The sequence below is a fragment of the Anabrus simplex genome, chromosome 1, assembly GCF_040414725.1.
Source record: "Anabrus simplex isolate iqAnaSimp1 chromosome 1, ASM4041472v1, whole genome shotgun sequence".
NCBI lineage: Eukaryota > Metazoa > Arthropoda > Insecta > Orthoptera > Tettigoniidae > Anabrus > Anabrus simplex.
In genome coordinates this window covers 131,743,569-131,766,568 of record NC_090265.1, presented here as the reverse complement: position 1 = coordinate 131,766,568, position 23,000 = coordinate 131,743,569, and the positions used below count along the sequence as shown (strand labels likewise).

Below are 23,000 nucleotides of genomic sequence, written 5' to 3'. Positions count from 1 at the left end.
CCCTCCTCCCAAGTGAATCTTTCGAAGGAGATCACAGAGTTGTGATAGCTGTTAAAGATGGGAAAGATACAGAAGATGAATGAGATTAGGCAGAGAAAGCTAAGGGTGTGGAAATTGCAGGAGAAGGAAATAAATGAAGAGTTCCAGGCACACATTAAAACAAGTATACCTAAGGAAGACATCGGAAGGGTAGAAGAAGAATGGGCATACTTTAAAACAGTCATGGTCGAGTATGCAGAAAGAATCTTGGTTAGACGAATAAGAGACAGAATAAAGGAAAACTGGCAGAACACCAGTATGGATTAAGAAGAGGCAGGTCGACATTTGATCCAATATTTACATTGCGTCAAATGATGTAAAGGTATTGGGAATATGGAAAGGACATGGTATTAACCTTTCTAGATATTGGCCAACATTTTGATGGTGAAAATTTTTCTCATCAATAGGACTCGAACTAGCTGATCTGAGCAAGCTGACATTGAATGATGTGACGTGAAATCCAAGAGTTAATGCTGTAAGGATTCTAGGTTAAAGCAGTCAATTTTCTAATAGCATTCTTACAAGAAACCAAAATGACTACCAACAAAACTCTTTGATAATACATCAATTTACTGGTTTAATTATAATCACCATTCATGAACATGTGATAAATGAAAACTTTGCAATCTGCCAAGAATTTTGGATGCTGAGTTACAAGACCAAATATTAACCATTTTCCTTAGCTCCATTACATTCGTTTATCAATTAGACTAGAAGTAAAATGCCATGTGCTAATATCTCCAAACCTTACACATTTATTTCATGCCCGTAAACAATACATATAAGCCAATAAATAAGTGCAGATTTACCCAGAAGCCTTGTGGTTGTATTGCCAGCAGCAGTCATAGCCTCTCGAGTATGGCCCACTGTTGGCAGTTTCGTGCACACAATACGGTGTGCTCCCACATTTCCCAGAGTATACACATTGGACTCCCCTAGAAACATTAAATTAGGTGTCAGAATATGAAATTTAACGAACCATTTGGCAGAAAACAAACTCACATTGTGTAAAAGGCCAAACCTGAGATAACCAAAATGAAATATAGGAAAATGCTGGTAATAAAGATATAATAATTTTTCTTCTGAAAAACCAACAACAAATTTAACTATATTTACAAATGAAAGTGTCTCTCAATGAGCAGTATCTCAGCTGTAATAGAATGCTCTCTCTTTGATATTATCAATAACTATGTCTTCATGATTACCAAATGTTTAATTTGTTACAAGAACAGAAACTGTCCTATTAGTGATTCTAACACAGTTTCAAAGGTTAATAAACAAACTTAATGCATATTACGGGGTTATTGACAGTCAACTAAGCAAAAACACTGCACATGACAAACATTTACACAGCAGTTCCCAAACTTTGTCTTTTTTTACTGGAAATTCCAAATTAAATAAACATGTTTTTGACTATGTGTTATATTTTTATAAAGAATGGAATAATGTTAGAGGGAAATAAATCTCAAATAACTGTTAATCAGCAATTTGTTTCTTACCAAACCAGCTCCGCCATCAGCTGTCATAGATGGCCTAGGCATCACTGGAGAGGCGTACAACCTACACTAATTATAACACTTAGAACACTTTACTAGTAAAATATACACTTAGAACACTATAACATACCTGTATAAAACACACTTATTTACAAATGTATAGGGAATTGCTATGTGGCCATATTCCATTTATTTTGACACGTTGTACATGAAGAGTGAAATTTTATTATACACACACAATTTACTAAATTTAGGAACAATGTTATCACTGTTGTATAACTTACAGTATATGTAACTCTTAACTTGGCTGATAGATGGTACAAGTTAGCAGCGGGAAAGGAAGAAATACTACAAGGCAGTGTAAGCGATTTAATTGTGAGACACTAGGAATGGCTAGTATCCACACTCAGACCATATTTCCGCCTCTGATTGAGAAAATCTTGTGGATCAGAAATCTCTTCTTTGAAACCGAACATGAATTGCCCTCCCTTGACGAAGATCAACTAGCCGAAATATCTTGGTAGAGAGAAAATGAAAAATAAATTGAAGTATGTTATGGGGGGGGAGAATCAGATAGTGTGACATGTTTAGCTCCAGGAAGTTCCATGAATGTATCACAACTCCACATCTCTAGCAGGAGGCGGGCGGCCTCTTTCGTCAGCAGCTAGAACATCTACAAGGTAATGGTGATCGACTTTTGGGTCCATGAAATACCCTATACCCTACGATTTCTAGAAAGGAAATACTGAGTTTAATGCCTTTCATGACAACATACCTATGTGAGAGTACCTTTTCTGCTCTCACACAAATGAAAACAAACTACAAAAAAGGAGGCTGATCTTCGGTTTGAGTGATTACGTTTGAAAAACGCTTGGGTCTTCAGAAAACAGGACCATCCGTCCCATTGATCAAACAACCACAAGTGAATTTTTTTTATCGGTACACCCAGTTTGTGAGGCACAGCAAGACACCAAACACAGAGTCTGCTGGGAAAGCTGAACCAAAAGATGGTCTAATTATTCTATCCCTCAAGAAGTGTTCATTTATGATTTACTTGTTCATACAGAACCTGTTTCTGCTGTCAGGAGATTATTTCATGAGAAATTCCCAGATCTTTTAGTGAAACCTCCTATAAAACTGCAGCAATTTTCTGACTAACTTTAATTCCATTTGTATGGATGTGCTCATTTGCAAAACTGTTGTTACCACAGTTCACAAAAACCTAATCTGTTCTACAAGGAACCCTTTGATCAAAAGGAGTAGGAGTGCAGTTAGTGGAGATAGAATATTACATACATACATACATACATACATACATACATTACATCTTTATTATAGACTGCTATACCTTTCAGTGTTCATTCTGCAATCCTCTGTGAATTTACTAAATGCTGTCACAAACCTCTTTTGGTAACTGGCTTGAATTATTTTTAAGAAACATTTTCCTCCTGCTAGTAGTTTAACGTCGCACTAACACAGAAAGGTTTTCAGTGATACTGGAAGTGGAAAGGGCATCTGAGGCCTTAAGTTACAGCCTCAGAATTTGCCTGGTGTGAAAATAGGAAACCATGGAAAACCATCTTCAGGGCTGCCAAGAATGGGGTTTGAGCCCATCATCTCCTGAATGCAAGCTCACAGCTATATGGCCTTATACTATGTGCAGCCAATTCGCTCAGTTAGATAATTGTAAATCATTTTGGGACTTTCTTTCCTTGGTCGGTTTGTTTGTTTGTTTGTTTGTTGCAACATAAGGTTACAGTTTTCCAATAGTACTTTACAATGGAACACACTACCTGACCCTGACTCTAATTCTTATATGTGTAGAAAATGAAGGTGAGCTGTTCTAGTGGTATCAACTTACGGTATGTGATATGGGTGATTTTAATGGAGCAAATAAAATAATATTACTTTACTAGTAAAGTCACAACTTTAACCACAATATCTTTCTGATGGCTCATAGTATACACTATTATTGGTACCTTACAAACCAGGTAAAAAGAAGTAAATCTCTGTGTGTACTGAGAAGCAACTAATGTAAATGGGGTTTGCGCTTTTTCACTAGAACATCCATAAAATCTGTATGATTTGTGGTAAATAAATAAATAAATAAATAAATAAATAATGTGTTGTTGTTGTTGTTGTTGCATATTCAGCGCGAAGGCTGGTTTGATCCTCCATAGCTTCACCAATAGCTGTCATAGATAGCCTAGGTGTCACTGAAGATGTGATAATCCAGTAAGGTTGGAGTGTGCTTCCTAATGTCCAACTCGATCTGAAGGGCTTACATTTCTGGAACTGTTCTTAGTTCATACAGCTTAGCCTCTCATGATAGTAATTTACTTTTTTCAATGATGCTCTAAAGTCATTATACCACCACAGAAGTCAGATTCCCACAAGTCTACAAAATATTCTTCACTACTGCTTAGTCTTTGTCGGATGAATATCGCTATTCCGTACGAAAAACTTTTTCTGACTTAGGACAGAGATGGAAGTTTGATGGGACCACGTCAAGTGAATAAGGCACATGTAGCAATCAATAATGAATGAAAGTACATTGTACCAATAATAAAGGCCTGGTAGTATGAGGTGGAAACTGAGGAAAAGAAGACAACATGACATAGAGTAACAATCAAACTAACAAGCATTTCTCCCCCCGACCTCTATCACATTTGTTTACTGTCTTTCTGTATGCTTTCTTGTCATGAAGTTGCCAACCAGAAAAAGGTTGGATCCCTTTGCATGCATTACCTCAACATTATAGCAGGTTAATATGAGAAAACTACCTGACAACATTATAATGAATAGAATATCATGGTGAACGTTGGTAATTATGATGATTAAGTTCTGTCTCTAGTTCTAATAGCTGTATATGAATGATCAAATTAAGATCATTACTTTAAATCACAAATCTGATTATATTTAATTTTGAAACATGATACGGTGCTAAAGCGAACTTACATCCTTCAATAAACATTAAAGGTGGGAACTGCTGATTTTTAAGACTGATATTTAAGAAATTTCTTCAAAAGATGATCTGTCATAATTCTATGGGCACAAACCACCACTGTTACACAAAGTGAAATCATAAATGGCAACACAATATGCCATATATCATAAAGACATATTTTAACGAAATATCAAGCACATAAATATGAAAAATTAGACAATAAGGGACTAAAGCAGGTAATTTAGATATAAACTAGGAATAATGCCAATATGACTGGATCTTCCACATGTGGCATGTCATGTAGTCTAACATGAGAGACAGGTAAATAATGTAAAAATGGACTATGAACAGCAAACACATATTACGCTGATTTTAAGAATTAAATTGAAAGGAAGACAAATTTGTCAAATAACAGTGATCATTTTGGATAGGAATATAAGACTTACAAGTCTAAAAGTTATACTGGTACATTATGGCCGACATCCTTTCATTCAGCAATGAGATCGTACTGCTCTTCATTTAATTATTACAAATTGTCCATTTCATGACCATGTCGATGAGTATAATCAAGAAGTTAGTATAAATAACCACCTAATCGATACTTCATTATTGCCTCAGGCAAAATTGATTATAAATTAACACTTACAGGACATGTTTCGACCACTTAGTGGTCCTCTTCAGCTGTATAAAGAGCATCATTGACGACAAAACTCTACTTCCGTTCTCTCCAGAGCTTTGCATGAACTGTCAGACTGTAGAAGATACATCGTTACTTCACCAGGTCGCGCTCAAAGACAGACCCTCTACACAGCGCAGAATAAACATCTTTTCCAAACAAGAATGAGAGGCAAGATGTCCTGATCTGATGACCTCCATTTTTTTTAACAACGGAGTCTCCAAAGAACTTTTATTCTTTGTGCTTATTGTCCTAATGTTTTTTCTTCTCAATTCTAATGTTTTTTCTTCTCAATTCTTTCTTTATACAGCTGAAGAGGACCACTAAGTGGTCGAAACATGTCCTGTAAGTGTTAATTTATATTCAATTTTGCCTGAGGCAATAATAAAGTATCGATTAGGTGGTTATTTATACTTCTTGATCTGCTCTTCATTAGCAACACACATCCTAGCAGCAGTAATCTATGTAATATGCATTATTTACAATTGAATGCAAACAAACCATGGTGCATAGGCATATCAGTAAGCATGTGTAGAAACCCCAGACTCACAGGTGATGTAATGTCAATATAACTAGTTCTCAAAGCAGACTAGCTACTGGATGTGATGTGCAAGAATATAAATTACATGTCAAAAGTACCAAATATTTCAGTTAACCTTTGTTTTATACAAAATCTAAACACAATAACATATATAAGTGAAAATATTGTCACCCTCAATTTAAACAATACTTTATAAATCCTAAATTTTGAACTAGATATATACAATTTCTACACTTACAATAATATTAGATACAAAGGCTTCATGAAAAGTTTCTCCTTTAATCAGTTAGTATTAAGAGGAAATACAAGTAGTTAAAAATCGCTTCAATAAACTACACAAGTCTCTACTACAGAGGCTCACTTTTCAATGATATTGTGCAGTATGACTATTGTTACATTTCCTTTTTTAGTAAAATGGAACAGTCATATCTTCTAAGTTCCAAGGGCATTTCTGCACATACTTGCAGTTGGTGATGTTACTGTTGCATTGCATGGACAAGGTTAACACTCTCATGTGCTTCTGAAAATCAAAATTCAACCCAGTAGAATTCATTTATTTTATTTCTCCTATAGCACACAAACAGCAGTGTGTCAGAATAACTTCAAACACACACCATGCCAAATTTCAAGACCTTGAGAACATCATAAGAATTTGATTACCTGTATTGAACAAGATATTTTAACCTAAATTTGTGAATTAATCAGGTGACTTTTTATTAATTACTAACTTAGGACTATTAATTTTCTACGGGGTCCACATCTAGGCCTACATTACTTCTGAGAATCCGTGGTCAGATTGTTAAAAAATTAGTGTTCTATGCTAGAAGTGGGACTAAACTTGCTTTTTGTTAGCAAACAAGTTTTCAGAAAGAAAGAAAGAAAGAAAGAAAGAAATAAACAATAAATAATTAAACAAACAAACAAACAAACAAACAAACAAACAAACAAATAAATAAATAAATAAATAAATAAATAAATAAATAAATAAATAAATAAATAAAGTAAATGGATTCTACTGGGTGGAATTTTGATGTGCAGAAGAACATGAGACTGTTAACCTTGCCCATACAATGGAACAGTAACAACGCCAACTATAAATATATGCAGAAATGTCCTTGGACTTTAGAAGACATGACTATAGCATTTTACTAAAATAAAAAATGTAACAATAGTCACACTGCACAATGACAGCTCACTGAAAAGTGAGCCTCAGTAGTAGAGACTTGTGTAGTTTATTGAACACAGATAAATAGAAATAACAAAATGAAAAAAAGTCCATTTTCTAAACTGGTCAATGTATAATAAGAAATGCCACATGCTAGACACCAAGATCCAACACTATAAAACCGTAACTCTCCCAGAAGCCACTTATGCTTATGAAACCCTGTTCCAAATTAAAAACAAAAGAAGACCTGATCAGCTCCTCAAACTGAAAGAAGAATCATCAGAACCCAGATAAATAAAAAAGACAAGTCTCAAGAATCCTTCCTCCCAGAAGAAAAGAATCTCATATTTCCTTCACATCTTGCAACTGTCAGGAAACCAGATTTTGTGACAACTAGTGATGAGAAATCTTGAAGTGAGGGCATATGATGCATTTGTTAATTGGATGGGGTGTCAAGCCTTGAGCTCTTAAGTCAATATGGGTGCATAATACATTTTGTACACAGATCTATTAAACATAAACTTACGTTTGTTTCTCCAGTAGACTTTCTCATTTACTAGAAATACTGAAAATCTTGTTCTTACATTTGTTTTGAGGTCTAGTATAAGGATTTCATCAAACTTTCTGAACTTAGTTTCTTACTATTTTCACAAAATGATAAATTTTTGCCTGTTGATAGTCAGAAATACGAGGCATGTTTTTTTTTTTTTAAAGTACCATTTTGATATAGAAAAAGTAATGCAATTTTTAAACAATTCTTTTTTTTTTTTTTTTTTTTTACATGAGAGCCTGTACCTTACACTACTTCTCAACATAAGTTTCTAGCATATTAAGACACTTGTCATATAAAGAAACCAGTTTCTGAATTCTATCCTCATAGAAACCTGCCACCTGATGTGCCAGCCACTGCAACATCAAGGTCATCGTCATAATCATGGCGCTGACCTCCTAAATGCTTTTTCAAGTGCAGGAACAAGTGGTAGTCACTAAGCGCTAGGCCAGGACTATATGGAGGATGATCAAATTGTTCCCAACCAAATGAAGCGATGAGGTCTCGGATTCAATTAGCCATGCAAGGTCGCACATTGTTACTTGCTTGTTGCTTAAAGGCGCCTAGCATCTAGGTCATCGGCCCATGCATTGTTATGAAGCAAAAAAAATCCCCCTTGTGAGCATGGAACACTGTTTGTCTTGTATTGCACAACTGAGTTTATGTACGGTCTAAGCATTTATTATGCCACCCTGCTGCATAAAAATCCCCAAGCAACACAGCCTGCCTATCCCAGAACACAGTGCACATGAGTTTGCGAGCTGAAATTGTTTGTTTGCACTTCACTTTCTAGGGTGATGTTTAGTGTCTCCATTCCACGGATTGTTGTATTGATTCCGGTATAACATAAGCGACCCATGTTTTGTCGTCAGTGACAATTCAGCTTAGGAACACATCACCTTCATTATTGTACCGCTCAAAGAAAGTCAAAGCACTGCCTACTCGCTTGGTTTTATGCACCTCAGTCAGCACCCTCGGTACCCAGCATGAGCACAACTTCTGATAATCTAAGCGTCCTGACACAATTTCATAAAGAACACTTCTTGACTTAATGATGAAATCGTAAAGCATCTGTTTTCTCGAACCTTTGCATCCACCTGTTACACCAAGTCTTCAGTAATGACAGACAGCCGCCCACTATGCTTCTCGTTATGGACATTAGTACAGCATTTTTTTAAAGTTTTAACCCATTATCTTACCATTCCTTCATTCACAGTGTGTTCTCCATAAACTTCACTAATCTGCCGATGAATTTCAACCGCTTTCAAGTTTTTTTTATTTAGAAAACGAACCAGAGCGTGTACTTCACACTCGGCGGGACCATTAATTGGCAGAGGCACTTTCAAAATGCATAAACAAATGTGAATATGGGCGAATGCTTCTGTAATGCATTTTAGGCTAGTCTACAGATGTACGTACCGAACTGCTCTGAACGATGACCGAAGCGCTGCAGTGGCCATATTTAAAAATGGTACTTATTTATTGGTATTTATTTTTTAAAAACATGCTTCATACATACATATATACATCATAATACACCTTCATTACAGACTGTTATGCCTTTCAGCATTCGTTCTGCAAGCCTCTCTGAACTAACTATGCATCTCCATTATCCCCTATTTGTTTCCTCGTTTAGCTCCACACCTCTTATCATAAAATCATTAAAAACCAAACCTAACCATTGTTGCCTTGGTCTCCCTCTACTCCTCTTACCCTCTGTAGACAAATCTATTATTCTCCTTGGTAGCGTATTCTCTGCCATTTCCACACAACTCCATTACCAAAGCTGGTTTATACATGCAGCTTCAACCAATAGAGTTCATTCCTAACTTAGCCTTTAGTTCCTCATTCCGAGTTACCTCCTGTCACTGTTCCCATCTGTTTGTATCGGCAATCATTCTCACCACTTTCATGTCTGTTACTACCAATCTATCAATATATCCCAAGTCCAGTCAGCCTTCACTCACGTACAGTAAATTCGGTCTGAAAACAGATCGATGTAAAGATATTTTTGTCCAGGAGCTTACTTCTTTCTTACAGAATACCACTGATTTCAACTATGAGCTCAATGTATCACGTAGCTTTGCTGCACTTCGATTCAATTTTGCTTTGTATAACACTTTTTTTTAAAATTTAATTTCGTGTGGCCATTTCTAGCCGAATGCAGCCCTTGTAAGGCAGACCCTCCGATGAGGGTGGGCGGCATCTGCCATGTGTAGGTAACTGCGTGTTGTTGTGGTGGAGGATAGTGTTATGTGTGGTGTGTGAGTTGCAGGGATGTTGGGGACAGCACAAACTCCCAGCCCCCGGGCCATTGGAATTAACCAATGAAGGTTAAAATCCCCGACCCGGCCAGGAATCGAACCCGGGACCCTCTGAACCGAAGGCCAATACGCTGACCATTCAGCCAACGAGTCGGACTGTATAACACTATCTTGGGAGGACACAAATCCTAAATATTTGAAATATTCCACCAGCTCCAGTAACCAGGCATTTCATCCTTACTGATATCATTTTAGTCTTGAAATGCTAATTACCGAGCAAGTTGGCCATGCTGTTAGGGTCACACAGCTGTGAGCTTGCATTCTGGAGAGATAGTGGGTTCGAACCCCACTGTCGGTAGCCCTGAAGATGGTTTTCTATGGTTTCCCATTTTCATACCAACAACCTTCATTAAGGCCATGGCAGCTTCCTCCCCACTCCTAGACCTTTCATTGCCATAAGACCTATCTGTAACGGTGTGACTTAAAGCAAATTGCAAAAATGCTAATTTTCATATCATAGTCACTGCACTTCCTTTCAAGCTCCAAGATATTAAACTGCAGGCTTTCAGCACAGTCTGCCATTAAGAGCAAAATTGCAAGGCCAAAGTGCTTACTACATTTCCCTGACTCAATCCCTCGCTGCTAATGTATACCGTTCAGTAATTGTTTCATATATAATGTGCCATTTCACTGTCCTAAGATGATAATTCAATGGAGCTAAAATTGTCACAATTGCAAATATCAAAGTTAAAAATGATGCATAAACTCAGTCATTCCTATCAAGATACGATATACGAGATTGGAATAGTAAAGATCAACATGGCAGTGGCTGAGACAAAAAAGGACTCAGAACTGTTAAGACACTGTACTACTGGAAAAGGATAATTGAATGAGCAAGCTTAATGAATGGACGTGTTGATCCGAAGAGACTGAAAACGCGTATATAATCTCAAGAGTTGGAAGAGAATCATTAAAAGAACAAGATTCATGAGGTCTACATTTATTAGAGCACGCATAATTACAGAAGCAGTAATTAAAACCGCCAAATAAGAACAGAACTATAAAGAAGTTCATACATCGAAATTTCATAACGGCGAAGACTAAGCCTTTACTCATTTACAAGGAAGAGAATTCGATACTATGTGGATATAGCTAAATCAACTTCTAAAACAATAATTTCAATACATAAAACTGAGACAAGGGCAGACATATTGGTAATCTGCAAATGTTATTAAGATTAAATTCAAGACGAAAGAATTATCATTGAAACTATGTTAGAAGGATTTGGATTCAACATTATGACACAACTAACTTCATATATATGTATATTTGTATCCCATTTGCGCAAGATCTGGCTGCCATGTATTTCTAAGAAGACTATGGTGTGATTATCCAGAGGAGGCTGAGCTGAGATGACAGCAACGAAGTTCTTCATTTCCCAAAGCTCCTGATGACCAATGGCAGAATGTGATAGCCAAGCCCAAGCCGCAGATGTCGAGGAGAAACTAATCCAATCCCAGAGGAGCCGAAGGAAAAAGATATGTTTTTTTTTTTTTTTTTTTTTTTCGGTAAAGAAAGGTAAATCAATGTTATAAAATCCCATGCAATCATTCATAATTGTTTGTGAATAGATGGTTGATCATTGTAGTCTTCAAAATATCTCAAATATGTTAGATTCTTGTGGGATAATGTTACATTTGTGTCAAAATACATGGATGTAGATAGTCGTCTTTAAGACATAACCAATCCTGGTTAGGGACAGTTAAACATATTGAAAGGTTATTCTGTATGAATTGTGAGATGTATTTTGGTAGAATACTTAAGGTTATATGTGAGTGATGATTAATATCATGGAGTACGAAGGTTGAACAGTGCCATAGGAAGTCAGAGTAGGATAATATATGGATATGAGAATAATTTGAAGTGGTAATGAGAATAGTTAAGAAGAAATTGGAATAATCAAGTGGATACTTGGGAATTAAATGATTCCAAGTGTCAAGTTGAAATACATATGAAAATTATTGGGAAGAAAAGGAAGAAATATGATATATGAGAAGAAAGTGATATTGAAGTATTAAATGAATATAAGGAAGAATAGAGAATTGGAATGTGTGTTGCTACATCGGTAAAGAAGAAAATGATTGATTATGAAGAAAAAGAGAAGGATATATGATGCAATCTAGGATCATTAATATTCATGATACCATGATGATCATACATTGACAAGCAATCCATATCCTACGATGATGAAAATATATGGTGGAGTTTATAATAAGTTATGGCATAAGTAGATCATCGCAATGAATCATTTTAGGAAGTGTTGAGTAGTGATTTGATTAATTTTAACCTAGATCTCTACCATAATGTTGAATTTTCTTTGAAGATAAGCATGGCATACACCGAATCATATGCATAGGCATTATTTTTTTTTTATGAACAATTCCAGGAGGTTAGATAATTCATACTCTTCATGAATAATATCCTTTACCTATTTTAGTAAATGACACAAGGTAAAATGTTGGAATTCAGACGTTCATGTGAGAATATATCTCCTTAGTTACATTTTTATGACAAATTGAATGGAAGATTAATGAAATAAATGATACATTTGTGTTGACAAGTGATACTAGATATTAATGTAAATATTAGCACGTCATTGCTAAGTTGATACATATCTTCTTTTTTGGCGCATTTAAATGAATTAACAATCCAACAACAAACAAAACCTAATGCTCATCCTAAATAATTAGAAGAAGAAGAGTGAAATATGATGCCAAAATATGATGCTTTCCAAGATAATTTGTAAATAATTTAAAGAGATTTTGATTTATGAAGATTTTTATAATATGACTGATGATGTGAAGATGTTATGTGAGTTCATTTCAAATTTTATTTCAAGATTTCAAATTTAAATAACTTTTATTGTACATAATTATTATCATTTTTAAAAAATCAACAATCCTAGTTACTACAACGAAGCAGAATTAATGAATTCAATATCAAAAGATGATTTTCCTCAATTACATTTTTCTTTTCTCAATTTTTAGAATTTGAATAAATAATTATGATTAAGATATATTGGTATTCCTATTCATCATCTAGTTTAAGCATTTCATATTTTTAGATTTAAGATATAATAGGAATTTTCTTGCTGAAACTAATAATTTGTAGCAAGGAGGCGTCCATCGTTAACTTGGGAAAATGATTCATTCATCAAGAAGTATTTCGCATCTTTCCCAGAATTCACGTTAAAAATGATGACAGTCAACTAACCCTGAGAGTATGCTAGTCTGGATTTCTTCGCGACCCGCCCTGGACACAGGAAAGGGGCAATACTGTGTACAACAAAGGTGAAAGATTACAGTCCTGTCTAACTTCTGTAATGATTTTGAACGAAGAACTCATTTTATCATCACTTCTCATGGCAGCCTGATTGTCAATATAAATGCCTTTGATTGCCTGTAATAACCTACCCATAATCCCTCCTGTAATCCACCTGTAATAACCTAACCATAATCTCTCAGTATATTTATCATCTTTTCCCTTGGCACTCTGCCATATGTTGAGAAATGTATGAAAATGCACATTTGAAATCCAAATGCATGTCATATCTTATGGAAACTTTTTTTATGTTAAATTAAGATTATTGAAGCATATTCATTAAGAATTTATTACTATTGCAGATGATATTGTGGTCTGGGGAACAAACAGCAAAGAATTACAAGAACAACTTGATGCACTGAATAAGAAAATTGAAAAGTATGTCGTGAAAATCAGTGCAGAGAAAAATAAGGCCATGGGTGATATCAAGAGGAGATAAACAAAGGAAAAGCCTTGTAAAAATTGGTGGTCACAGCCATGATATTGTGGACAGTTCCAAACACCTAGAGAGTGAAATAATGCAGAATACAAGGCTGGGTGCAACAGGGCAATGCATTCTACCAGAGTAATGGTCCGTTATTGGACATTATAAATTTTCCAGCTAACTCATTCTTGGTTGCCTGAGTTTCGCCCTCATGTGCTAAGTTGGGCTCGTCAGTTGGGACTTAGCACACCTCCCAAGACGCAAGGCTAGTGCATACTGTGCAGGCCACTGCATAGGCTACTTGAAGCCACCAGCAGTGCCAATGCACTATGAAAGCTATGTCTCATTTCCAAAAATTGATGCCTGCCTGGCCATCAGATGATATAGATGTTGATTCCCATAGGGAACTTAAAATATTTACTCATTCAGGACAACAGGAATCAACATCTATATCATATACCAGAGTGTAAGAAATTTTGTCTGAAATAAGTACCACAGAAGTGTAAAGAGATAATGTACAAAATGTATTATACACCCATACTGACATATGCGGGTGAGACCTGGACAATAACAAGGAGGGAGGAGAGTAAAATTCAAGCCATTGAAATGAAATACCTAAGAAGTATGAATATGGTGGTGGTGGTGGTGGTGGTGGTGGTGGTGGTGATGATGATGATGATGATGATGATGATGATGATGATGATGATATTTGCTTTACATCTCACCAACTACTTTTATGGTTTTCAGAGACACCAAAGTGCCAGAATTTTGTCTGATATGAGCTCTTTTACATTTCAGTACATCTACCCGACACAAAGCTGAAGTATTTGAGTACCTTCAAAAACCACCGGACTGAGCCAGGATTGAACCTGCCAAGTTGGGGTCAGAAGGTCAGTGCCTCTACTGTCTGAGCCACTTAGCCTGGCAAGTATGATAGAAAAGAAACAGACAGACAGGGTGAGAAATGAAGGTATTAGAAAGGAAGTCGGAATAGAAAACCTAAATGAGAGAATTGATACGAATAAACTAAGACAGTTTGGACATGTAACAAGGATGGAGGAGAAAAGAATACCAAAACAGATGATGGAGATGAAGTTCGAGGGAAAGAGAGTGAGAGGGAGACCTAGAACAACGTGGATCGATTCAATAAAGAGAAATGAAAGAAGGAACATAGATTAGGACAAAATGATGGAGAAGTAATGATGGAAGGTGGAGAAGTGTCATAAATGCCCTGACCTGGCAGGAGCTGGATAATGTGAAAGGAGGAGGATGATTTGTTTCTTCATATAAGTGCATATTTTGGATTTCAATATTAAGAGCATATTTCTGGGCCTCGGTAAAACCTATCATACAGCAGGCCATAGACGTGCATAGTGTTAGTGTCAACATACTGAGTTTTAACCGGCTGTATCTTGTTATTGAAGTTTGCTGAATTTGCAGAACATTTTTCATCAAGCAAAGGGAAACTCAGGGGCATGGAGTTTTCTGAAAGTCTGATGGTGCTTGATGCTGCCATCACAGCTAACAGAAAACACAGCAGTGATGTGTAGCAGAAAAGTAAATATCCTTGCAAAAAATAATGAACTTAAAAAGCTAAGGGAAATTAGCAAAATCCTTCAAGGTTCTGATAGTGATATGGACATAAACATAAGCTCATCGCTTGATTTTAAGTTCTTGTAATGTTGAAAGAACACTGTCTTTGCACAAGTGTATTTTTACAAACAGGAGGAATAAGCTTGATCCATATAATAGAAAGAAAGTTATAGTATTTCAGAATTTTAAAATCAGTTTTGATTGAGAAATAATAATTTTTTTAAAAAGTTAGGAATAATGTGTTTTGAGTGTTTAAATCAATAATGTGTTTATCTTTATATGATTATAAATTTGAATGTTTAATGAAATGTTGGTCTTTTCTTGTAACCTACAATAGTATGCATTCAAACTCAATTCTTTTTGGTGCAGATATGTAAGTGCACATTTGGGCAATTTATAGTGCTTATTTGCATGCATATTTTGGGATTTTTGATGCACATATTTCTCAACACTACTCATATGCCTTATCTAGATCTATGAAACATGAACATTCCTCTTAGGGTATTTACACAGAGAGAATGTTTGGGAGATAAGTAAAATAACCTTACAGAAGGTAGAGATGAACATCTGAAGTTCATAATTATTTTTAGGGTTCTTTTTTTGCTAGTGGCTTTACGTCGCACCGACACTGAGAGGTCTTATGGCGACGATGGGATTGGAAAAGCCTAGGAGTTGGAAGGAAGCAGCCTTGGCCTTAATTAAGGTACAGCTCCAGCATTTGCCTGGTGTGAAAATGGGAAACCATGGAAAACCATCTTCAGGGCTGCCGACAGTGGGATTCGAACCCACTATCTCCCGGATGCAAGCTCACAGCCGCATGCCTCTAACCGTACAGCCAACTTGCCTGGTATTTTTAAAGTTAGCGAATGGCTTGACCGAGGGAGGAAGTCGAAGTAGAGTGAGATGTTTGTAAGGTAGGTAGTAGCTTCATTTGCCCCTCAGCTTATACAACCTGCCATAGCATGCTTCAGGCAGTATGCATGCTTAATGTGCAAGGAGCAATTTTAAGTATATCATTGCACTGCAATTGTACACATCACTTCAATGAAGCTTCAGGACAAAAGCGCGCAATTCGAAGTACATCACCGCACCACAGCTTCAGGTAGTATGCATGCGTATGTTGTATGAAAATGTTGTAGGTACAAGAAGCAAACATTTTCACACTTGTATCAGAGTTTTTGTTTCTTGCCTGCAGTTCCGTCATCCTTAGTCCACACGATGAAGGTGGCGCTGATGGCTTATTAGACCAATTCTTGCATAAAACATGCAGCCACACGTCTTGCATCCGATGGAAGGTGGGGGACGTTGCAGTGTTTGACATAGCTTCCTTCTCTGGTGAGTTTCCTCTTCCTGTCTTCAAGGTTCCTGCTCAAACTGTGCAACTGCAGCTGAGATTGTAGCAAGCCAATGACGGCGATCAAATGCGAGAATATAGCAAGTATTTGGGTTTATATCTACTCCTCTCATGGTCTGCTTAAGTTGGTCTTTATATTGCTTCAGAGGAGCACCATGAGTCCTCTTGCCAGTGCTGCCTTCACCATACAGGATTTGCCGAAGTAGTCTGCTGGTCACTCATACAATGGATATGGCCTGCCCATCTAAGTCGATGACCAAAGATGGTGGCTTTGATACTATTTAGCTTTGCTTTCTTGAGAACTGCTATATTAGTTATATAGTCATCCCATTTGATGTTCATGATGGATCTAAGTTTCTGTTGATGAAAGCATTCCAGTTTCTTGATGTCCCGGCGATATAGAGTCCAGGTTTCACATCCGTAGAGTAACACAGAAATAATAACAGCTTGATACACCATTATTTTTGTGTGGATACTTTGATCTTTGTTCTGGAATACATGATGTGAGAGACGTTTAAAGGCCACACTAGAAAATATTGTAATGTATGTCAGCAAAGCCCTACACTCATTCATCATTAAATACTACCTCAAAGACAAACATCAAATTTTCAACTTCACTGTTTTATTTTCAAATAGGACATTATTTTGACATCATATGTATTCAGGGCCCTAGCACTGACCAGGAGAAAAATTTCTACTTAGCTCCCAAACCCCCTGTGTGTGTATCACCATCGTCATCGTCATCCATTCAAGTGTTAGACCTAGTGGCCTGTTGAGATCCTGTAAAGAATTCTCTCGACAATGTTTCATTGGACAACCAGTGGATCTTGTTTCTTTAGGGTAGTACTTCAGAATTTCTCTGCAAAAATCTTCCTGTAACCATTCTTCGATCATATTTTTTCCACCTTTCTTGATAACCATGTATATCTGAGTTCCTTCAATAACTTTTTTCTTTTATGATCCCATCTAAAATATCCCACCATTCTTCTCATGCATTTTATCTCATTACTGGTAATTCAATTAGCAACAGTTTTCTTTACACTTACATAGCATACGACTGGTTTTGCCAAAGTATTATATACCTGTACATGGGTATGTCTTTAAGGATGGCTTCATAATCTTATTTATAACTCCCTAAGTTACTGTATATTTTGTAATTTTACGTAGTAAGTCAGCTTCCTCTCTGTAAGATAATGTATAGTCTAGATAATTCAAGTTTAAAAACTTCATGTTAATTCCGTATTGGACCAAGAATCTAATGGAAACAACAGGGGTCCACCTATTCAATACTGTACCATACAATGTTATAAGAAATTATAACATTTTATAGCTGCCTCTGTGGATCCGTGGTAGAGTGTCGGCCTCCGGATCCCAAGTTAGCGGGTTCAAACCCGGCAGAGGTAGTCGGATTTTTGAAGGGCGGAAAAAAGTCCAATCGACACTCCATGTCGTACGATGTCGGCATGTAAAAGATCTCTGGTGATACATTTGGTATTTACCCGACAAAATTAATTAAATCTCAGCCATAGACGCCCAAGAGAGATCCGGTTTACTCTAGGTCCGCTAGATGGCAGACAGAGTAAACCGGAACGTCGAAATTGACGAGCAGACAGCCAGATGGCGTCAAATCGAAATGTCTGCAAACGGTAGCTGAGGCCATACGATTATTATTATTATTATAACATTTTATTATTCTTAGTACCGGTTTTGATGCTGGTGTGCATCATCATCAACAAAAAATAAGAAAAACATACAATGACAAGGCTACAAAAAACAATGCATAACATATACACAATTTTACAAAACTGGTAAAACTTGATTAAAAAACAAGATCCGTAAACATTAACTTATGACTTAAACCTAAAGAATAGCACCAACTGTCTTAAAACTTTGAATATACGTCCTCTTGACAGAAGTCCTCTGAATCTAAAAACGTTAAACCAAGTGCGAGCAGATTAAATTGAGCCGGGGAAAAAAAACCAATGCTTCACTATCATAAAAGTCCAAGAGCATATTTACTTATTTTGTAAGAACATATGTATAAAAGATTTTTCCTAGCTGAACATCCATTGAGTATTGGAGTAACAGGTGCAAAACTTCAGAAACCATTTTTTTATTGGTTAAAAATGGCCGTCATTAAAATAACGTAACCAGTCAAAGGATGAAACCACTTCTAGTACTAAAAAAGAGGAACATGAGGGAACTTCAGACAGTGTTTTGCGTAATAAAACATAGGTCTTCTCTAACTTAAAGAACCTGGCTGGATTCAGTCTGCTAAGTAATAAATAACAAGATATTCTTTATATTTTAAATGAAAAATGGCGGACACCGTGTTTCCAGGGTACTGAACGATGTTCTCGGTTCAAATCGGGACTTGAAGCAAATAAAGAGAAAGAAAAGAATGTCAAGAAAGGCTTTTTTAAAAGATCTAGTCATAAGAATTAACGTGAATAAGAAACTCACCTCTGGCAGTCTTTTGATTCGTTACGTTATTTTAATGACAGCCATTTTTAACCAATAGAAAAATGGTTTCTTAAGTTTTGCACCTGTTACTCCAATACTCAATGGATATTCAGCAAGAAAATCTTTTATACATAATTATGTTCTTACAAAATAGGAAAATATGCTCTTGGACTTTTATGATAGTGAAGCATTGGTTTTTGTCCTCGGCTCAATTTAATCTGCTCGCACTTGGTTTAACGTTTTTAGATTCAGAGGACTTTTGTCAAAAGGACGTATATTCAAAGTTTTAAGACAGTTGGTGCTATTCTTTAGGTTTAAGTCATAAGTTAATGTTTACGGATCTTGTTTTTTAATCAAGTTTTACCAGTTTTGTAAAATTGTGTATACATTATGCATTGTTTTTTGTAGCCTTGTCATTGTATGTTTTTCTTATTTTTGGCTGATGATGATGCACACCAGCATCAAAACCGGTACTACGAATAATAAAATGTTATAATTTATCTTATAACATTGTATGGTATTGAATAGGTGGACCCCTTTTGTTTCCATTAGTCTAGATAAGTCAATAAATAACAATTTACAATAATTCACTCTTTAAACAAATTTTGCTTGGAATGGGTTCTTTTCCTTTAAAAGCCATAAATACAGTTTTCTGTTTCAATATACTCACATTATACTTGCATGCAATTTTGAGCAAATTTTGGACAACTGTTGTAGGTCATCTTCTATAGGGGCAAAGTAGAGCAAAATCAGCTGCAAACAAGATAGCATCTAGCTTCAAATTTTCATTTATATGTATCAGGCCATGTTAATAATAATAATAATAATAATAATAATAATAATAATAATAATAATAATAATAATAATAATAATAATAATAATAATAATAATGGTTTTCCATTCCACTAACTACTTTTACAGTGTTTGGAGATGCCAAGGTACCGGAATTTTATCCCATAGGAGTCCTTTATCTGCCTATAAATCTACTGACACAAGGCTGACATATTTGATTACCTGCAAATACCACTGGACTGAGCCAAGTTCAAGCCTGCCAACTTGAGTTTAGAAAGCTGTGCCTTAACCACCTGAGCAGCTCAGGCTCGCAATAATAATAATAATAATAATAATAATAATAATATGATGATGATGATGATGATGATAATGAAGAAAAAGAAGAATTCTGGGATCTGGTTGTTGGATGGTTTCACAGTCCATCTGAGATTCAATAGGTAACTATATGAGAGAACAGAGAGATTACCATCAAAAGCTGATACAAGAGGCTGACATTTTTATGGACACTTAATGAGAATGAACCCAGATAGACGGGCATACAGAATACTCACTCTTCAGAAAAATTTTTTTTTTGCTAGGGGCTTTACGTCACACCGACACAGATAGGTCTTATGGCGACGGTGGGATAGGAAAGGCCTAGGAGTTGGAAGGAAGCGGCCGTGGCCTTAATTAAGATACAGCCCCAGCATTTGCCTGGTGTGAAAATGGGAAACCACGGAAAACCATTTTCAGGGCTGCCGATAGTGGGATTCGAACCTACTATCTCCCGGATGCAAGCTCACAGCCGCGCGCCTCTACGCGCACGGCCAACTCGCCCAGTCTTCAGGGAAAATGGAAAACTCACCTCCGTTGGCTTAAAGAAGTGCACGAAGATCTAAAGGAGAGAGGTTTAAACCTCAAAGAAATTCAAGACATAACCATCTTCAGAAAGAAAGTTGTGGATTTTAGGAAGAATGACACATTCTGCTAAACCGCGCAACATCTCAGAAGAGAAGCCTGAGACTGAAGAACCTTTAGCTACAATGTAAAGATAAAGGTGTAAGCCTCCAAAAGAAGAAAAGGCAGGTATCTTGTGCACAAGTAGCCCATAGCTGGCTGTATAACTGTCATACGCACCGCTGGCAGGGTAGTTTTTGTATAATTGTAGCAGTAATGTCATCTAGTAGAGATGGGTGGCAGCAGAAGAGACAGATCATCTCAACTAACAACAAGAGTCAGTCAGTGTAATGTTATTGCTGATAAGTTTTACGGACTTAAGACATTGTAGACTGTCATATTTATTTCCTTCTGGCTCAATTATCTCAAAGCGTTTGAGGCACAGGCTTCCAATCCCTTCTTTTAGGATTCCTTCCCCCCACCCCTATTCCTCATTCTTCATGCGACTGTACATTCATGTTTTCATCTCATCTTCATAGTCCACACAGTCTCAACAACTACCTCCTTTGTTATTAAGCCGAGGGAACAAGATTTCCAATTCAGCAAGCGATGCTCACCACTGATGGACTTGGCAAGATAGAGAAATTCCACTAATGGTTCAGCCTACTGATTAATCCATAAGGACAATAAAAAATTAAAGTGAATTTTAATTTTCACTGGAACTTTTTAAATGTTGTAATATTTATTATTATTATTATTATTATTATTATTATTATTATTGGGCAGCTAACACCCCCCCCCCCAACTGCCAAATAGATTTTATTTATTCAAATTACTTTAAGTTATACATATAGTTTTGAACAACTTGGAGTGAATTTCTCAAAATTGTAAGTGACATATCTTGCAGAACACTAGTAAGGAATCAAAACCTTTTGAAAATATTCACAGAGAAATTTGTGACTGTTTTGCACACACTAAACAATATGCTAGTAACTTTCTGATTATTAATTTTATACTTGTATCCCAAGTCACAAAAGCAAGGCTCATAGTGCTCATAAGTACCTTTTCTGCTCATAAAGCTTCTGTGTCTATTATCACAGAATGTTTTGCTCCAACATGAAGATCCAAGTATGATTACCAACTGGACCTTTACTTCATCAACACGCATTGTTATATGATTTACCCTACCTGTGGAAAAATACCTTGCATGTTCAAGTAGGTTATGAAAACATATTCACTCATGCAAAATTAATACGGGGTGATGGGCTAAACACTCCCAGATATAACAAAATTTCTCACACGAGGAAGATAGTTCCATACAGGAATATTTAAGACTAGAAGCTTAGAAATCTTAACAATGAGAACTACCAATAAATTATGATTGCCGAATGTTGTGATTAATGGGATTTGATTATTTGGACTCAGAAGACGGCGATGAATTATGAATGTAAAGTATTTATTCAATTGTTTGTTTTGGTTTCTCCTCAGTATGTGAATTTTGGAATTGTTTGATTGGTTTGAAGTTAATGTGATTTTAAGATTATTTGATTGTAATGGTAATTCTGGTGCATACTGTACCACACGTGCCACATCGGCGTGGGAGATTTCCGGTTTCGTAAAGTTGCATCAATTTCGTAATTTCTAGAGGATTCCCAAATGTTCTTGGTCAGCACTAATTTCTGCGCTCCTATTGGAGAAAATAAAAGGAAATGTGATTGGTAGGTGAAGGAAAACATCGTACGCTCATTGACCGTGGTAAGATTTCATAATTTCCGGGGAGAAGCGTTGTCACTGGAGCCTTGCTCTGCGAGGGCGTCTTTCCTGTTTGACCACTGAAGGGAACGGTCACCTTCCAAGGTACGGGTCTTCTTGGCCCTGCCATCCGGTAAGCACTGATGATTTTTTTTAACCTTTCAGGTATTCAGTTTCAGATGTAGTGTTTCATTTAGTTTATCTTGCCGGAGCGTACCCGTGTTTCCTTCTGCTTCCAAATGTTATCATTATGACTTAGCCGTTTCGGTAAGTCACCTCACTTGTCAAGAGATAGTTCCTGTTTGTTGTTTTGTAAATTAAATGTTATACGCCTTTCGAAGTAATCTTTATAAGTAATATTTTCCTCGGGACTGTCTCATTCATTCCGCTTCATCGTGGAATATTCATCTTTAGGTCGGGTACCCTTTCTCAGAAGTGTTTTTGAGGGGGCTACCCACTGAAGATGCTCTGCTCCATGATTATATGTAAATATTTTTCTCCTTAGATGTATCTCTTCACTTTAGTATAATGTTACCTTCCTTTTATTTATTTCAAACTGTTTTGGGTTTTTAAAGGTAACGCCACGACAGTGGAACGTCATGTGTGATGTTCCGGTGTAAAAGAAATTTAATAACTAAATGCTACCCTCATGTAAACTGTAAATTGTAATGGTTGTTGAAATAATGC

At 36.3% G+C, this 23,000-nt stretch overlaps 1 protein-coding gene across 3 annotated transcripts in view; it reads right to left on the bottom strand.

Moving 5' to 3' along the window:
- The window catches only part of LOC136884782 (uncharacterized), a 302,644-nt gene that overhangs the window by 60,374 nt on the left and 219,270 nt on the right, over positions 1-23,000 (bottom strand). For all 3 annotated transcript variants that reach the window (XM_067157084.2, XM_067157077.2, XM_067157091.2), the window contains one exon: positions 849-974. In XM_067157084.2, the coding sequence (XP_067013185.2) occupies positions 849-974 (126 nt within the window). The remainder of the gene's footprint in view (positions 1-848; positions 975-23,000) is intronic.